General features: G+C 35.9%; 1 protein-coding gene across 2 annotated transcripts; it reads right to left on the bottom strand.

Annotated features, from left to right (window-relative positions):
* Positions 1 to 1083: 1083 nt before the first annotated feature.
* On the bottom strand, positions 1084 to 19791 carry LOC121384245 (TATA box-binding protein-associated factor RNA polymerase I subunit B-like). Of its 2 annotated transcripts, XM_041514531.1 has the most exons (15): positions 19736 to 19791; positions 18348 to 18470; positions 17456 to 17552; positions 17000 to 17103; positions 14898 to 15004; positions 14422 to 14521; positions 13162 to 13278; positions 12550 to 12692; positions 12160 to 12256; positions 11464 to 11593; positions 10033 to 10207; positions 8331 to 8377; positions 7235 to 7328; positions 6529 to 6635; positions 1084 to 4885 (listed from the first exon to the last, which is right to left on the bottom strand). In XM_041514531.1, exons 2-15 carry the CDS (start codon positions 18432 to 18434, stop codon positions 3987 to 3989), a joined length of 2304 nt encoding a protein of 767 aa, XP_041370465.1. In that variant the 5' UTR covers positions 18435 to 18470; positions 19736 to 19791; the 3' UTR covers positions 1084 to 3986. The 2 variants fall into 2 exon arrangements, with proteins under 2 accessions (XP_041370465.1, XP_041370466.1); XM_041514532.1 differs by lacking the exon at positions 19736 to 19791 and having other exon boundaries at positions 18348 to 18945.
* Positions 19792 to 20036: the final 245 nt, after the last annotated feature.

Genomic DNA, 20036 nt, shown 5'->3' with positions numbered 1-20036 from the left:
TAAACAGTTAACAAATAAATTAATATAATTATGTGTGCATGTATGCATGTATGCATGCATGCATGCATACATACATACATACATACATACATACATACATACATACATACATACATACATGCATGAATGAACAAATGAATAAATAAATAAATAAATAAATGATTTAATGACTCCATTATCAACAAATAAAGACATTTGTTTTGTTTAACGACACCACTAGAGCACATTAATTAATCATTGGCTATTGGCTGTCAAACACTTAGTAGGGCTAATTATGACTCATAGCCATCAGAGGAAACCTGCTACATTTTTCCATTAGCAGCAAGGGATCTTTTATATGCACCATCCCACAGACAGGATAGCACATACCACGGCCTTTGATATACCAGTCATAGTGCACTGGCTGGAATGAGAAATAGCCCAATGGGCCCACCAACGGGGATCGATCCCAGACCAACCACGAAAGCGAGCACTTCACCACTGGGCTACATCCTTCCCCCCCCCCCCCCCCCCCCCCCCCCCCCCAAATAAAATCAGTAATTGTGCATCAGACAACGGTGATAATAAGATGCAACACTACTGTCAGCCTGGTTGTGTGAAGTACACACGCACGCACACACGCACGCACACACACACGCACACACACACACACACACACACACACCTCTGTTAAGCTGCCACTTACAGACATTTCAAACTGTGGAATTATAAATAAATGCTTCGGTTCGGTTACCTGGACCTAACATTTGACTTGAATGATGAGCAGAAATGAAAATGAATTTTTTTTTTAATGGAGTTGAATAGTAGAATGAATAGTAGAATGAATGAATGAATGAATGAATCTTTAACGACACCCCAGCACAAAAATACACATCGGCTATTGGGTGTCAGAAAGGTAAATACATGGAAATATTATTGAATAGTAGAGGTTACTGTCAGCTTTTTATCAAAGAACAACGACAAGTTTTGGGGTGGCATTACAATCTGGAATTGTTGGGAAAATACAGGTGTCAAATCTGGATGAGAAACCTAATTTACGTGAAAAAAACCCCACCCAAACAAACAAACCCAAAATACACAAAATTTGTGATTGGTTAGTGTTCATAGCCAAATATTTATTGTATTGTCCGTTGACTTGTTTCGGTGGTTGCGTTGTTTATGCGCAACAGAACATACATTTGAAGATTTCTGACATCATTGACTTTTGCTAGTAAACAAATGTCTGTCACATTCACAGAAATGTTGGTAAAAAATAAGGTTAAAATGTGCAAAGAAAGTAAGATTGAACTTAATGCACTCATAAATATGGCACATTTCTTTTTTCTATGATTTTCAAAGACTGTTAATGTTATTTGAAAAAAACCCTCAATTTTAAAAACTATTTTTGTCTGTTCTCAACTCTACTACTGTCTAGTTACTGAAGTCATACAACTGTCACGGTGTTTTCTGGCAAAACGACCTTTACTGATACTTGCCAAAAATATATGGTCCTTAACATAAATAGCTTTTTGGATATCTGCTTATATATTTATAAAAACTCAGAATGCAGCTTATATATTTTAACCAAACAATTTTACCATTATAACCATTCATTTGTTCAACTAATACCACGATTGCATGACATCACAATTGTTATATACTCCATTTTGTAATTTGCCTTAAAATATTTAAAATAATTTGTATAAATTATTATAAGTACATGTTTTGTTGAACAACATACATTTTTTTTATAAAACATGAAAAGTTTTGTGTCAGAAAGTTTTGGCTGTAAGCTATACCACTAAACCTTTTACTCATCGAAACAGGTTACGTAGTGAACAATATTTACAGCCAATGCATGTTAGTTTTTGACGCATGTGCGGTACATTTTGTTACATATAATAGCAGCCAGTTTAGTGCTTGTTTGAAGCATAGAATTACTAAGAAAGAGGTAGCTATTTTGATAACAACTGTCTGTTTATAAATACTGATATGCTTTAGAACCGAATGCTCATGCTCATCGAAACTGGTCTACCTATGATATTCCTTTTTGCTGCAAGTTATTCATAGACGAGAAGGGGCCTACAGATAGTACAAACTCTACAGATAGTACAGACACTACAGATAGTACCGACACTGCAAATAGTACAGACGTTTTAGATAGTACCGACTACAGATAATAGGCCTACCGACACTGCAGATAGTACCGACACTGCAAATAGTACTGACTCTACAGATAGTACCGACACACACTGCAGATAGTACCGAGACTGCAGATAGTACCGACTCTACAGATAGTACCAACACTGCAGATGGTACCGATACTGCAGATGGTACCGACACTGCAGATAGTACCGACACTGCAGATAGTACCAACTCTACAGATAGTACCGACACTGCAGATAGTACCGACACTGCAGATGGTACCGACACTGCATATGGTACCGACACTGCAGATGGTACAGACACTGCAGATAGTACCGACACTGCAGATAGTACAGACACTGCAGATGGTACTCTACACATAGTACCAACACTGCAGATAGTACCGACACTGCCCATGGTACTGACTCTGCAGATGGTACCGACTCTGCAGATTGTACCGACTCTATAGATAGTACCGACACTGCAGATAGTACCGACACTGCAGATAGTACTGACTTTACAGATAGTACCAACTCTATAGACAGTACCAACACTGCAGATAGTACCGACTCTACAGATAGTACTAACCCTACAGATAGTACTAACACTACAGATAGTACCGACACTGAATATAGTACTGACTCTACAGATAGTACCGACACTGCAGATAGTACCGACGCTACAGATAGTACTGACTCTACATAGTACCGACACTACAGATAGTACCGACACTGCAGATGGTACTGATTCTACAGTTAGTACTGACACTACATATAGTACCGACACTGCAGATAGTGCCGACTCTACAGATAGTACCGACACTACAGATGGTACTGCAAATAGTACCGACACTGCAAATAGTACTGACTCTATAGATAGTACCGACACTGCAGATAGTACCGACACTGCAGATAGTACTGACTCTACAGATAGTACTGACACTGGAGATAGTACCGACACTGCAGATAGTACCGACTCTACAGATAGTACCGACTCTACAGAAAGTACCGACACTGCAGATAGTACCGACACTACAGATAGTACTGACACTGGAGATAGTACCGACACTGCAGATAGTACCGACTCTACAGATAGTACCGACTCTACAGAAAGTACCGACACTGCAGATAGTACCGACACTACAGATAGTACCGACACTGCAGATAGTACTGACTCTACAGATAGTAATGACACTACAGATAATACCAACTCTACAGAAAGTACCAACACTGCAGGCAGTACTGACTACAGAGAGTACCGACACTGCAGATAGTACTGACTCTACAGATAGTACTGACACTGCAGATAGTACCGACTCTACAGAAAGTACCAACACTGCAGGCAGTACTGACTCTACAGATAGTACTGACACTACAGATAGTACCGACTCTACAGACAGTACCGACACTGCAGATAGTACATACACTGCAGATAGTACCGACACTACAGATAGTACCGATACTACAGATAGTACCGACACTGCTCCATAAAATGTTTCTTAAATGAATTAAACAAATGTAATATAATATGATGTAAAAATGGTATCTGATGGTCAATCATGTAGTATTCTCAATATATCACAGTTTGTGGTGTTTATTTAACAACACACAGTGACAGATTGTTTCTTTACAACACAAAGTGACAGATTTCTTTATATCACAGTTTAAGGTATGTGCAGAGGCAGATCAAAGTTCCCCCTCCCCCAACCTTCTTTTATTTATTTCCACCAATTGGGATGCCCTTTTAATGAGTTGGTCCAAGTGCCTTTTTCCCCCATTAGTCTCTCCCTCCAACAAATATTCCCCGGATCCACCCCTGGTACATGCATTTCTTTACAGTTTGAGATATTTCTTTACATGACATTATTCGAGATCTGCATTCACCACTGGACTGCTTCTTAATTTGGCTCTTCTACTGTGGATGTATTTCTTGACAAAACTCTGACAAGTGGACTGTTTCGTGCCCACGTACAGAGCACCTGTGGTGACGAGGATGCTCTGTAGATTATTCACGCACTCTGTGATGTCGGCAACAGTACTTTCAATCATGGCTCCACACACCGTCAGCAACCAATGGTAACACTTGTGGTACTCAACTACACAGTCTTTATCCAATGGATTTGAATTATACAGCACGTACGAGTCCTGAGCATTAACAAAGTCTTCCATAACAGAATTTATTTCACTTTCAGTGCTGCCATCTGGTGGAGCATCTGTTGTTAAAGGGTCCTGTACTCTGTCACCATTGAGTGGCCCTGACTGCTCGCCAATATGGCTTCTTTGACTAGACTTCAAGGAAAATATGTCTTGGTTCATGGCAGTCTCAGGTTCACTGCTGTCATTTTCAAACGAAACATCCATGGCAGCAAATGCACTGCTGTCATTCCGTGAGCCTTCAGACCTGGCCATAGTTGAATGTGATACATGGTGCTCATCAAGTCCATGCAAGTTCAATCCACTGATAAATTCTTTTGAATGAGTTACATGTCTCAGTGTGCACCGACGGAAGTAGTCTTCTCTTTCTCTCTGCAATTTGGGACCATGTTTTTCAAGGCCATCCCAAGCTTTACTGTGAGTCAATATGTTAACTTCTCCATCAGACTCATTCAGAACATCCATGGGGTCTTCATATTCTCTACTTGTATAGAAGCTGTCATTTGATTGGTCATCTTCTTGAGTTGACCGACTCTGACTCCATTTTTCAGACAGTTGGAGAAACGGACGTTTGATTGCTTTTCTAAGGTCTGGATTGTAGATTTTTTCTACAAAATAAACAACATGCTTATTAAATGAATAAAAATAAGCATAAATATACTAATGGAAAGAAATAAAGGATCACACAGATAGCAACAAGAAATAATGACTGCATCAAAAATCAATTAATTTGTCAGAAATTGACTGGGAACATACAGGCAGCTCATTCAACACTACAAACATTCAATCCCACATTACAACTTGGTATGAAATACAGACATTACTATGCTAGTAGTGAATTAAATTTGGTCTACAATTCCATGTGTTCTCTTATTTCTTTCCATCAGTATAAAGAACATACTACTTAGATCAGGGCTCGAACTTAAGAGTTTGTCTCCTATAGCAATTTTTATAAAAATTGCCTTAAGTGACAAGACCTACCGACAGCAGTTGTGAGCCTGCCTATGGCAATTTAAAAAAAATATTTTTGCAACAAATAAACATGACTAAAAGTTTATTTTGCTATATGTGGTCATATTTCAAATGTACAAATGTTGTATACTGGCAAATAATATACACCAGGCTACAGATTTTCTGAGCTATCTTGGCGCTACAATATTGTAAAACTGTTGTAAGCTTTGCTGTCACTATGTTAAACACTATAGTCTATGATGGTTTTACTATATCGTAGCGTTAAGAAAGCTTTGAAAATCTGAGCCCTGGTATATATACATTTTGCCATCGTTGATGAGGTTTACCGATAACACAAAAGTGCCTCCAGTGATGTTTCTAACCTATGGCAATTTATATCCATCATTAAGCTTGAACCCTGTTAAATGAACAACAATAAACAAATAGAACATAATCAGTCAAGGTTATGTTGACAGCCTGTCCTTTTAATTTCACCCTAGATGAGGACAGGTTTTTCTGTAACAGGGATTCTGTGAATTAAAAAAAATATATAAATTAAAAAAATATATATAGAACAAGGTTTGATATGTTTAGCCTGACATATAACTGTTACACAGTGAAGCTATTGATACATGCATGCACAATGCAATGTGGCAATATTTATACCTCTCTCAGGCCCGAATATTTATACCTCTCTCAGGCCCGAATATTTATACCTCTCTCAGGCCCGAATATTTAAGGAGCATTAGTTTTTGAAACTAGTTTTATATTAACTGCTCCAAAGTAGCAAGTGCATTTTATTGTGAAAATAAATCTGTTGAAAGAAAATTTTAGATAAAATAGATCATGTCATGTTTTATTTTACCATTGAGAAAATATAAAACATATTTTTGCTAGTTATATTAGACACTGTGTGTACATAAACAAAATTAAAAAAAAAAATTGTTTTGTTTAATGACACCACTAGAGCACATTGATTAATTAATCATCGGTTATTGGATGTCACACATTTGGTAACTCTGACAGTCTTAAAGAGGAAACCCGCTACATTTTTCCATTAGTAGCAAGGGATCTTTTATATGCACTTTCCCACAAACAGGAAAGTACATACCATGACCTTTGACCAGTTGTGGTGCACTGGTTGGAATGAGAAAAACCCCAATCAGTTGAATGGAGACACAAGCACCTCAGGCAAGCACTCTAATGACTGAGCTAAATCCAGCCCCCCCTAAATTTCTAATGCATTAAAAAGAAGGAATTTTTAAAGTATTTCTCAGATCTCAAAAAACTTTATTCATACTTCTGAGTGATTTTTTCGAATACTGAATTCCAAATCTCTGCTTGGCGCTGTCTTTGTTTGAGTAGAGTTCTAAAATCTCATCCACATCACTGACATCTTCCATGGTGCTGCAAGGAAAAATAATATGTCATTATCCATTCCATGAAGAAAAAAAAAATATTTTAGTGTAAGTCCATTCATACTAAGATGCTCAAAACAGCATCATTATTTTAAGTCTTTCCAACATTTTTTGCAGTCCCCTCTGCCCCTGATCCCAGTCCTTGTTTCTTCAACCTCAACAAATGTTCATTAATCCTAAAAGAAACAACAAAACTACCCTGGAATGAATGAATGAATGACAAAGTTAAAGTTTGTTTTGTTTAATGACACCACTAGAGCACAATGATTGACCATTGAGTGTGTATTACAGATCCCTTGCTACTAATGGAAAAATGTTGTGGGCTTCTTCTCTAGGAGTATATGTCAATGTCAAAATTACCAAATATTTGACATCAAATAACCGATGATTAATAAATGAATGTGCTCTAGTGGTGTCGTTAAACAAAACAAACTTTTAACTTTAACTTGTGTCCATCCATGCCACACACCTACTTGCTATTTCCAATCAGCTTTAGCTGTGGACAACAGCTCTGCACCATATCGACACAACCATCTTGGTATCCTGTTAGGAATGATGGTGGTAAACATCCAAGATAAGAATAATTACCTTGTATCCGACAGCAACAGTGTCTGGTTTATGTGTTGTTTAAACTTCAAAGTCATGTGGGCTTTCCAGTCGGCAAACACAAATAGGGGTTGATCTACAAAACACAGACATATTAAGTTTAAACCTAACAAATTACAAAACATTATCAAATGTCATTCATAAAACAGTTTCCATGGAAGTTTGTACTTACTTTGTTTTTAATCAGTTTGACGCCATAATCTTAAAAGAAACAGCAAAACTACCCTTGAATGAATGAATGAATGAATGACAAAGTTAAAGGTAGTTTTGACACATACTTCTTAAAGAGAGAAAACTCGCTACATTTTCCCATTAGTTGCAAGGGATCTTTTATATGTACCATCCCTTAGACAGGATAGCACATACTACGGCTTTTGATATACCTGTGGTGCACTGGCTACAATGAGAAATAGCCCAAAGGGACGAGGATCATTTCAAGACCGAGAAATAGCCAGATAAGACGGGGATCGATCCTAGACCGACCTCACATCAGGCAACATCCCGCTCTTTGAATGAAGGACAATACCTCAGAACATGTCTTATACAGTGACCACCATATGTTTAACCTTGAGACTACTGGATTCATTTTTGATAAAATCCACGTTGAGTGGGTGCAAGTTTATAATTTTTACTCACATATATTCACTGAAATGTTTTGCACTTAAAAATCCCAATGCTATTTGGTGGTAACAGGTTGCTTCTTTCAGACAAAGTTTCATAGACACTGAATATATGTCGTTTAAAATGTGCTGAGGTGTCATTAAACAAACAATCAATTTTTTTTAACACTGTTCCAAGATTTGAGAATACAATACTATTATATAGGGAATCTTTTTAACAAGTCTAGCAACAAGTATAGTGTATATGTCTTCATTCACAGACAGAACACAAAGTTTTAAACTGTTCAGTGCTAATCTAGCATGACTAACAAGAGACACTGTCATGAGGGAAAGTGATAGTGATCTCTTGCTAGACTGGTCCTTGTACTTAACATAAAATGAATGTGATGTGACAGAAGATGATAGTACCAGTCAAAATGTTCGCAAGTGCCCAGCCTCCTGAACAGAAATCAACTTACGATTCTTCATAAATTTTGTCAGCTTTCTTGAATATGTAGACAGGCATCTGAAATTTAATAAAAATATTTAAAAAATTAATGTTGTAACCTACTTGCTTTTTTACTTGGTATTAAACAGTTTAAACAAAAATGTCTTACCAAATCATTTAATGTCATAATTAATCCACAACTTAAAAAACCCCAACAATTTTATTTGTAAATGGCATTAATATTGTGGGACAAAGGAAAGGAAAGGAATGATTAGTTAACAACACCTAGGCACAATCTAAAACTACATCTATACAGGGTTTAACAAACAGTTATTGTGACACTTATTCTGCTGTTACCACATAAGCTACACTTGCCAGATAGCAGCAAGGGATCTTTTATATGCACATACTACCAGTCATGAGACACTAGTTGCATGGCTGGGCGGAACGCAGCCAAGTGGTAAAGCACTCGCTTGATGCGTAGTCAGTCTAGGATCGATCCCCTTGGGGCCCATCAGGCTATTTCTCACTCTAGCCAGTGCACCACAACTGGTATATCAAAGGCTGTGGTATGTGTTATCCTGTCTGTGGGATAGTGCATATAAAAAATCCCTTACTACTAATGGAAAGACTTTATGTGAGAATTACAAAATGTTTTACATCCAATAGCCGATGATTAATACATCAATATGCTCTAGTGATGTTGTTAAACAAAACTTCTTTTTTTCTAGCTGCATGCGGAATAACCCACTGGGTTGACAAAAGGATTCAATACTACTATCCAATACACTGAGTGTGTGTTCTAAAACTTTGTTGGACAAATACATAAATTTAATTTAACCCCTTCTGGGGCAGATTCAGCATCATTTAAAGGGGAGGATCATAAAATTCTAAACAAGGCAAGTTTGAGTTTGCCGAAGCCAACTGAGCCAAAAGCCCAAAGGGAGCAAGATTTCTAGAGGCGTTTAGGAACATTCTCTCCTGAAAATTGTGAAATAAAGATTCTCAAAGATGTTTTTTCAAACAATTTAGTATTGTATGTAGTGGATGATGAATTTTTTTTTTTAAAGTAATTAAAAAGTGACCCTGTTACACCTCTCTGGATCCACCAATGCCCTTCAATCAGCCACAATATAACAAAAACAGTCATTATATTAAAACTGTGTTCACAGTTAAGCAATGAGTAAATGAATGTTTTAACGACACCCCAGTACAGTTAAGCAATGAATAAATGAATGTTTTAACGAGACCCCAGTACAGTTAAGCAATGAATAAATGAATGTTTTAACAACACCCCAGTACAGTTAAGCAATGAATAAATGAATGTTTTAACGACACCCCAGTACAGTTAAGCAATGAATAAATGAATGTTTTAATGAGACCCCAGTACAGTTAAGCAATGAATAAATGAATGTTTTAACAACACCCCAGTACAGTTAAGCAATGAATAAATGAATGTTTTAACAACACCCCAGTACAGTTAAGCAATGAATAAATGAATGTTTTAACGACACCCCAGCATAGTTAAGCAGATGAATAAATGAATGTTTTAACAACACCCCAGCACAGTTAAGCAATGAATAAATGAATGTTTTAATGACACCCCAGCACAGTTAAGCAGATGAATAAATGAATGTTTTAACAACACCCCAGCACAGTTAAGCAGATGAATAAATGAATGTTTTAACGACACCCCAGCACAGTTAAGCAGATGAATAAACACACAAGCGAACCTTTCAGTATGATCATCAAGGCCAAACCAGAGCTTGATGGTGATGATGATGTAGCTCATGGCGATGGCTTCATATGGTGGAATTTTACTTCGGTACCGGCATTTCAGATCTGTGTAGTATATCATTGTTGGAGACTGCTGTCGAACCAAGTTCATCACAAAACCATGCATCTCACCTGTTTAAAGGTCAACTTTATAATAAAGTAAAGTTAAAACAAGACTTAAATATCTTTATACATGTTTCTTTTGTTTAACGACACCACTAGAGCATATTGATTTATTAGACATTGGCTGTTGGATGTCAAACATTTGGTAGTTGTGACATATAGCCTAAGAGAGGAAACCCGCTACATTTTGTTCCATTAGTAGCCAAGGATCTTTTATATGCACCTTCCCACAGACAGAATTGCACATACCATGGCCTTTGATATACCAGTCGTGGTGCACTGGCTGGAACGAGAAATAGTTCAATGGGTTCACTGACAGGGATCGATCCCCCCCCCCCCAAAACTATCTAAAAGCTATAACTTAAGAGATATAAATAGGCCCATAGGAGTAATATCTGGTGTTGGGACCCAATCTCTAGTGGAGGGGCCATAGTCTCTTGGGAGAGGGGGGCGGGGGCGCAAGCCATATTTTTACCTTTATTTATATAGAGGGCAAAAAATACGAGAATTGTTTTACATTTCAGTCCTCCCTCCAGTTTCTATGGGTCTGATAAAGCTGTTATGTAGGAGATAAGTTAAAGCTATAATGTTGTGTAATGTTTGAGACATTTTAAAGCTGTAATGTGGGAGACATTTTAAAGGGACTAGCCTGAGTTTGCAGCCATTGTAAGATGTTTGCAATAACACAGCCTTGTTGGCGACCACTATTTCATACTAAATACATTTTCTTGTTTAGAATATCAGTGGCTGTATATCAAATGTGTTTGCGGTCGTATACTAATGTTTGTAGCACTCAGTTTTTACTTTAATTTGTGATATATATATTTTTTCATACATACAAAATTATTGGGAGGTAAAATCCGGTTTGGGCTACTACAAGCATTAGGACGACAACAAACACCTTGTAAATACAGACACTGATATTTAAAATAAGAACATGTATTTAATTTGTATGTTACGGCATTGAAAAGGCTTTATTGGTCAGACACAGTTTACAATGGTTGTAAATTCAGGACAGTCCCTTTACAGCTGTTATATGCGAGAGGTATCTTAAAGTTGTAATGAGGAAAATATCTTAATGCTATAATGATATCCCAAACCTGTATTTTATATTAAAATGCTGATAGTGAGAAATATCATAAAGCTGTAATATGGGAGACATCTTAAAGCTGTTATATGCAAGAGGTATCTTAAAGTTGTATCTTAAGGAAGATATAACATGGCAAACACCATTTAAAAAGGTTAAGGACAGAACTCAGTTCTACCTGGCAGGTCCATATGAAGAATGTATTTGCTGATCAACTGTTCAATAGGGAAGGGAGGGAACTCTTCTAATCCTAGAAAGTGTGCCATTTTTGCTGTTTCATATCGCAGCCCATTTACTGTTGGAAATTCCTGTGCAGAAAAGAGAGAGAGAAACATATTAATGAATTGTTTGTTTAAAAAAAAAAACGCATACAAGATACCAAGTGACAAGAAATATAAATGTCTAAAAGATAAATCTGTGATAAAGTATAAAAATTTGCAAAACATTTAATTTTGTAGGTCTGAATGTTGTGTGACTGTACTCAATCTAACGAGTCTCTAAATAAAACAAAAAAATATTTTCCTGGATTCTTGCAACTCTTGCATGGACAGGATTTTATATCAGATGGGGGGTGGGGGGGGAGGGGAGAAGGGGTACAACTACATTGTCTATGAGGCAACAGGAAAATATATACTGTGGTGTAGAAAAATAGGTGTGATTGGGAGAGGCCATGACTCCCATGCCCCCCTCTCTGGCTATACACATGACACACAAATATCAGAAATCGGGGGAGGCCATGGCCCACATGCCCCCTCTCTGGCTAAGCAAGTGACACACAGGTATCAGAAATCAACACTAAACTGTTGAATGTATGATATTCACCGTCTTTTAATAGAAAAGGAAAAATATGTCATCATGTAGAACACATACTTACACATTTAAACAGGTGAACATCAAATGCGCTAAACTTCACATCTGACGGCAAGAGAGAAGTAACTTCTATAAAGGGTAGGGTACCTTCTTTAATCCACCTGTGAATACAGGACAAAAAAACAAACATATTTTAATTCCATAGAATCTACTGAACAAAATGGTTTAACAATTCAAAGTAGATACAGATCATTTGTTGACACGCTCTCACATATAAACCTCATTACACAAATTACAAATTTGCTTAAATCTTCTATGAGATTTCTACCTTTATATCTTGGAAAAAAAGTGTTTCTAAAAAACATGCTATATAATATACATATACTGCTCTAGTAGCGTTGTTAAACAAAACAGACTAACATAATTAAGTTAAAGTGTGTCTAAAATGCCTTGCCTAATGAGGTCTGCAGCTGTCGTCAGGTTGTTAGTGAACATCAAACCCAGCAGACACAATGCCAGATTCTTCTTCAAATGCATCCAGTCACTGCGCCGTACATAGGCTGGCACATAGTTTTTGTACCTTTGTTTTTTTCCATCCTTAAAAATATATTTGAATATAATTATTATGAAACTGCAAAAAAAGAAGTTTAATAGCAATAACAACCAAAGCAATACTTTAAATATAACATTAAAAAATACTGATTATAATTTTTTTCAAACATGAAAAAAGGAAAAAATAATCATGCAATAAGGTGTAATGCACTGTGAAATCACATTAAATTTTTGGAGTACCTTTTAGTTGCAGTAGTGTGTGATAAACCTAAGCAACCCATTTTGCACTATCAAGTAATTATTTATAACAGGCCAACATTTGATTCATGATTCGCGAATTAGTTTAAGATCTATTCAAATTATTGCTACATTTTCCAGCACACAAAGTCGTACCTACGAATTAACATATTCTAAGAATGTTAATAAAAAGAAAAAACTATTTAAAAATAGGAGTTTATCCTGCTGCTGACAGTGTGGTGGAAGAAATTCCCAAGAAACATTGATATAAATCTACCTTTTTCAAGTCTTCTTCACTAGACGAGTCATCGTCATTATTCTCTGATTCTTCTGCAGGGTTATCTCCCTCATAGAACTCCTCATCTTTCAGTTTTGATTTTAAAAGTTGATTTTCCTAAATTCAACATTATCGTTAGTTTAAGGATTATTTTTGTGTAATGGGAATAAATAGCAAATGTAAAAAAAAATTCAAATACTCTAGCAATATACCCATTATAGGCAATTTATATGGTACATAATGTAATTCAAAAACCAAGTTATAGGAATGATGTAGCATACATTTACATGTAACTATTATATACAATTTATAATTCCAGTGGAATATGTTTGTGTAACAGAAAAATCAACCTCCACTGAAAGGATTTGATGCATGGACTCTCAGTAACAGAAAAATATCAACCTCCATTGAGGGAATTCGAACCACGGACTCTCAGTACGAGAGTCCAGTGCTCTACCAATTGAGCTAATAGGGAAATTTCCACTAGCTACTGCCAGTCAGAGCACTTTATACCAACACTACTACATTTGTATACAATATTTATAGCAAAACTATCACTAAAAGTCTCTTTTATTAGTCTGTCACCAATTTATATGGAATTATGTACTGATGAAAAGAATATAATAATGGAACTGTCATTCAAAGTTGACTAGCCATGTTACTGACATTCAACCCCATATTAGTAACATTCAATCTCACATTGTATTGTCATATTTTATATAGAAATAATGACTAGAGATGCCATGATTAATCGTGGTTCATATTTTAGACCCACAGTACAATGCACCGTTTTTAAATTAGTACTACACATTTTAGTTTCAATTTCAGTATATGTTGATATATATATTTTTTAATATTTTAAATGGTACATCGCGTTTCATTAGCTTGCACTCTGCAGGGAATCCCGAATACACAGTAAGACATTTCTGCCAATCACAGCACTCAATATTTCACAGCACATGCAGGACATGCATGAACTATTCCAGACCCAACATGTTATCATGGTGCGGTAAAATGGTATTTGTCAATCAGTTTTTCTTTTCACATTTATTTTACAAATGAGTACTAAAAATAACATTTATGTAGTTGCTTTAGTCACAACAATGACTCTTGAGCATAGCATGTCATGTCTAGTATTTGAACGTCCATTAGAAATAATATCACACTATAACCATTCTCAGTCAGTTTTGCTGTACTCTATTGTACATGCACACACACACACACACACACACACACACACACACCCCTAATTTTACTAACCGTCTCTGATTTTGAACAGAACTGAGAAGCCCGCTTAGCTCCACGTATAGCTCTCTTTGGGATCACTTCAGGGTTTTCCATGTCACCTCGATAAATCTCTCTGGCAAATAAATACTTTAGACATGTACATTAGGAAATCTAATATCATTTAATATCATTTAAACAGTATGCAAAACCAAACTAAATATTAGATGATGCAGAACTTTGAGCATGGGCCTTTTCTAAACCAACCACTTAAGAAAAGAATATTTTAATAAAAAATAAAGCAAAGTGACAATATGATCACCATAAATCTAATAAGAATTAATTTAGATATCGTAAACATGGGAATGGCCAGCTTCTCCTAGATTATTCTATTACATTCACTGAAAATTAATAACTATTACACTCTTCATATTATTATTTCAACATGTGTGTTATATTAAATTATAATTTATGAGTTGTAAGAAATTTGACAACACCATGTTTTACCATACCTGTGTCTTGCACACTTTTCTAAATTGACTGGAACAAGTTTTTCATCATTGCAGAAAGCAATTTCAATCTTTGACAGATACAGTGCCCACAACCGAAAAACAACTTCCTGAAAATAGAAAGGAAAAAAACTAAAGAAAAAACTAATAAAACATTTCAGAACACAAAGTTTGCATTAAAGTTTAATTAATTAAACATGTGATATTGGATGTCAAACATTTGGTAATTTTGACACATGCTCTTCAGGGAAAAACCTGGTAGATAAAACGGCAATGGGATATTTTATATTTATGCACTTTCAAACAAAAATGACAGCACATACCACAGTCATGAGATAAGGATGGGGAAACACCATTGGATCCACTGTTCAAAGGGGTTCAATCCTACGGTTCAAACACCTCAGGTGAGCACTCCACCAACTGATATAAATCCTACATAGTACTAGCAGCAGACATTCAGAACAGTGACATATTACCTCAGGGGCAGATTATGCTTTAGATAAGGGGGGTTTCTGAAACAATATGTAAATGTTTATACTGTAAACCGTATTAATATTGCGACGTGTTTTTTTCGCGAATGTATACCTTAGCGCATGTTCGCGACATGTAAATTTCGCAAACGACCGTTGACAGCTCAAAAAAAAAAGTGGATAAAAGACAGCTCATTGTAATTGTTATAAAGTTACTGTCTGTAAATCAATATTCTGTTATCCTACATCAAGCAATTGTGCCTGGTACAGAGTCTATAGAGGGGATTAGGCCCTGCCCACCTCACCTGTATTAGAATCACAACTCACAGCTTCAGTTGTTAACTGTTAACACCCTTTGGTAGATAAAACAATAAACGATTAGTCGCCATCGATTGAAGTTACATAAAACAATTAACGATTAGTCGCCATCAAGGAGAGCTCGTGTATAGGCTGTGCCTGTTGAGTGAATCTTTTTGTGAATTTTATTCTCAATAAAATATTTCAAAACAAAACAATTAGTCGCAGTGTATGTTAGCTTGTTCAATAAACATGTAAACAGTAAGTTTACCTATTCACGCATACTGGATCGTTTCTGTGTTTGATGAAATAAAGCGGAAACGTGAAGTTTTTACCACAGGGTGGAGAAAGGCTGGACTAATTTAATTACTAGTACACGTATCTGTTAGCAATTCAAAACATTCGTAAGTAAACGAACATTAGTATTCACACGCTCAAGATTTATGTTTATGAGCTGGCGAAATGGAACAACTACTAGTAATTATTTCTGAATATTTTTGTTTCTGATCAGTGTTAGTTACCAGTTATTAACTTATTTGTGTTACCTTTAGTAAAATGAATATTCTAATACAACTTTCAATAAATTGAATTATGACTGTATTTTGTTTGTGTTTTCCTTTATGGTTTACTAGAAAATCGAGACATCACTTTAAGCACACTTCAAACTGGAAAATAGTGCATGCGTATTAATTTCGCGACATAAGGTTGGACGCGAACGATGCGAAATTTATACGCACGCATTTGTTTCACGGTTTACAGTAATTTGAAATTATAAATTTTACGTGGACATCAATTTAAATCTACGTAGTGGGGTGGGTGGTTTTTTTAGCCTGGGGGGGGGTTCCATGCAACTGGGAAACCCCCCATAATCTGCCCCTGTACCTAAAAAATAACTGCTTGAGAAAATAAATCTGTTTATTCGACATACGGTAAGTTACTTTTCCAATTAGCACAAAGTAGTCTTTTAAATATAGTTTTACACAGACAGGACTATGGCATTTGCTATATCTATGGAGCACTGGAGAATAATACACCGTAAGGTTACTCCACACAATATGATTGTCTTGTACACACAAGAAGAGCCACGAGAAAAGCTGATTGTGACAAGACAAACATTACAATTTTATCAGTTGCTCTGAAATCGGCTATTCTCGTACGAGGCACTCATGTCATGTCACTTCGTCTTAAGGCTGATTATATAGCCACTGTTTTGCTTACCCTGGCACCAAGGATCATGAACCGTCAACAGCCATCCTTGATGGACTATTCAATAATGTTGTTACATCCCATCCACCTTCCCCAGCTACTGCCCCAGATTTATATCTAATGAATACTTACGTCAATTTTCGGATCAGCTCCTAGCATAATAAGAGCTCTGACCTGTGCCTTCAGTACAAACTGGTAACCTTCGTAAATAGTCCAAGGACGACCTTTATCCTCTACTGCAAACCAATGAAAAAATTAACGTTTATTTTGTTTAACGACACCACCACATTGATTAATTAATCATCGGCTATTGGATGTCAAACATTTGGTCATGTTGACATATAGTCTAAGAGAGGAAACCAGCTATATTGTTTCATTAGTAACCAGGGATCTTTTACATGCACCATCCCACAGACAGGATAGCACATACCACAGCCTTTGATATACTAGTCATGGTGCACTGGCTGGAATGAGAAATAGCCCAATGGGCCCACTGACGGAGATCGATCCCACACCGTTAGACAATGATTTCTATTATAGTAAAGTTTGATACTAGTATGTATAAAATTAAAGACCACATTTTAAAACCTTTTTTTATCTTCTTCTCTGATTTTTTAGACTTGACCAACAGTGAGCGGCTGGGCATCTCTATAAACGAAGCCTCTTCCATCTCCACACGCAGATCCTGCAAAAATATCATCAACGTTGATGGAAATCAAGTGTAGAATTTATGTAAAATATATGAAGAATTTATGTAAAATACTTCTGTTAGTGGCCATTCAAATATTACGTATCAACGAGGGCGTGGGTGGGTGTAGGTCCAAACGTTATGTAGCATTATAGGGGATGGGTGGGTGTATTTAACAGTGTTACATAAACCTCTTTATTTATTAGTAAAATGTTATCTTTTGTCTGTATAAACACTCTGTCACGGCAACAATGTTTAACATAAGTAGTTATAGCTTGACATATACACACAACAAGGATTATAAATCGAGTTGAAATATGTGTCTGCACTTTCCCATATAAAATTATTGGACCAATTCCTTTAAAAAACAATGGCTAGCCTATAACAATAATTTTAAAATAAATAGTTAAGAAACAAAAATCAAGGTTTTATTACATTACACTGTAACAGATAAATAAAAAAAAAAAAAAAAAATATATCATCATTTAGGCCTACGGTACTGCTTTATTATAACTAACATGCAAAAAATGTTCTGCACCCATTCCCTGCACAGGTGAGTGTGTGTGCTGGAACTTTAGCAGGGGGTTTAGAAATGTGGTGAGTGAAGGGATTTTTTGTTGTGTTTTTTTTTTTTTTTTTTTTTTTGGGGGGGGGGGGGGGGGGGGTCGAGTCAAGCACTGCCAAAAAATATATTGAATTTTTTTTTTAGCTTGGGCAGAGTGGGGGGAGGGGTTTGACCCCGAACCCTGCTGCACTCCAACTTGGTTTGGCCCTGTTGTAATTTTGAGTCACCTGAGTTTGCGTCTGGCACATTGAACAGTAGAACAGCCCATCACAGACATCAAAGTCCTCGCCACCACAGGTTATACAGGAAGGCATCTTACAGGGTACATCAATCAGTCACAATGGAAAAACCTGGTCCAATAAATGTAGAGAAACTTACTAATGAACAACTCAGATTAATATTATTAAAAAAAAAGAGAAGAAACCAAACATCCATAAATCGGCTGACTGAATTTACTCAGGAGTTATCAGGTGCTTTCTTGTAGTGTTTGTACTGGTCACCAACATATAACTTTAGTTTACATTAACTAAAAAAATTATGGAACTAAAACTCAGTGATGTTAGAAAAAAGTTTATTTTAATAGACACAGTACTTGGCAACGTCGTTTCTTTTATAAACTAATACCTACCAAGTTAGCTCATAAATGAATTACAGTGTATTCCCTAGCCCAAGTACTCTGCTGTTTAGGTGCTAGACGAACATTTGGATGGTTATAATCGCTCTCTGCCATCAGAGAAAACACAGAATTGCTGCCTACCACCGAATAGGCAAAGATTCCTGCTCTAATACAACAATTAACCCCTATCTTTGACATTAAATACATGAACCAATACATTGATAATTTTCAAGTTCGTTGATAACAAATTTATAACCACTGATACACACACTACAGGAAGAAACCTGTCAGCACCTACATATTTAACAGGAACATTATTGAAAGGGGGTACTGTCAGGTTTCTTCCTGTAAGTGTGTGTATTCCCTACAAGAATTGTAGTTTAGTTTTTTTTTTGATGTTAGCATTTAATTTTATGTACTTTATTTTTGCTGGTCAACCAGACTATGTTTTTATTATACATATATGAACATGGAAATAAAGTTATTGTATTGTATTGTATTGTATTGTATTAGTGGTTAATATGTCGAATATTTGTCCTCAGCGAACTTGAAAATGATCAATGTAATGGTATTTAACATCAAACATAGGGTTATTGCTGTATTAGAGTTGAAATCTTTGTCTACCCAGTGGCAGACAGAAATTCCATGTTTTTAATATAGACTTATCTCTGATAACAGAGAAGGGTTATAACCGTCCAAATGTCCATCTAGCTTTCAAATGGCACAGTACTTTGGCTATCTATTCCCATGTTATTGAGATTGACTTTCTTCAACATAGCGAATTCGTAAATATTGAATAATCAGCCTATTCTTCCGATATGTATCCCATTAAAAAGAATGTTATTCCATACAATGCAATGCAACCATAGGCATATATATCATTATATGGCAAGACAACCTGATGCAATGTCACGACTTCAGTCGATTCACCCTATATTTATATTATTTTATTCGATGTATACAGCTTATTAGGTACTACAGATATTATACAAAGTCTACCTAAACTGATTGAAAACGTAAAGGCCAACATCTTTAATCTTCCATTTGTAAATTCGTTCATATGAAGCGCATTGATTGTCGAAAATTATAGCTTGACATAAAGAAAAATAATTTAAAAAAACAAGTCAACGAATGTTTGTAGATTAAATTATAAAAGATATCATAACATGTTACCAATGATTTTTATTATTATTATTATTATTATTATTATTATTATTATTATTTTATTTTTTTATGTATGGCTTTGTACTTTTTATTTTCTGTCTGGTATTTGATTGTTGCATTTCAGTTCTTTACCGGA

This window comes from Gigantopelta aegis, chromosome 10 (assembly GCF_016097555.1).
Source record: "Gigantopelta aegis isolate Gae_Host chromosome 10, Gae_host_genome, whole genome shotgun sequence".
Taxonomy (NCBI): Eukaryota; Metazoa; Mollusca; class Gastropoda; order Neomphalida; family Peltospiridae; genus Gigantopelta; species Gigantopelta aegis.
Note: the sequence above shows the minus strand (reverse complement) of the source record. Positions and strands in the feature narration are given on the sequence as shown.

What these genes read in the sequence shown, in the direction of transcription:
- LOC121384245 (XM_041514531.1), bottom strand. Translation starts at nt 18,434, where the DNA reads ATGCCTTCCTGTATAACCTGTGGTGGCGAGGACTTTGATGTCTGTGAT. An exon ending in GAGCTGATCCGAAAATTGAC is followed by an intron (nt 15,005 to 16,999) that starts GTAAGTATTCAT and finishes TTCTATTTTCAG; the next exon opens with GAAGTTGTTTTTCGGTTGTG. An exon ending in GACAAAATTTATGAAGAATC is followed by an intron (nt 7,329 to 8,330) that starts GTAAGTTGATTT and finishes TGTGTTTTGTAG; the next exon opens with ATCAACCCCTATTTGTGTTT.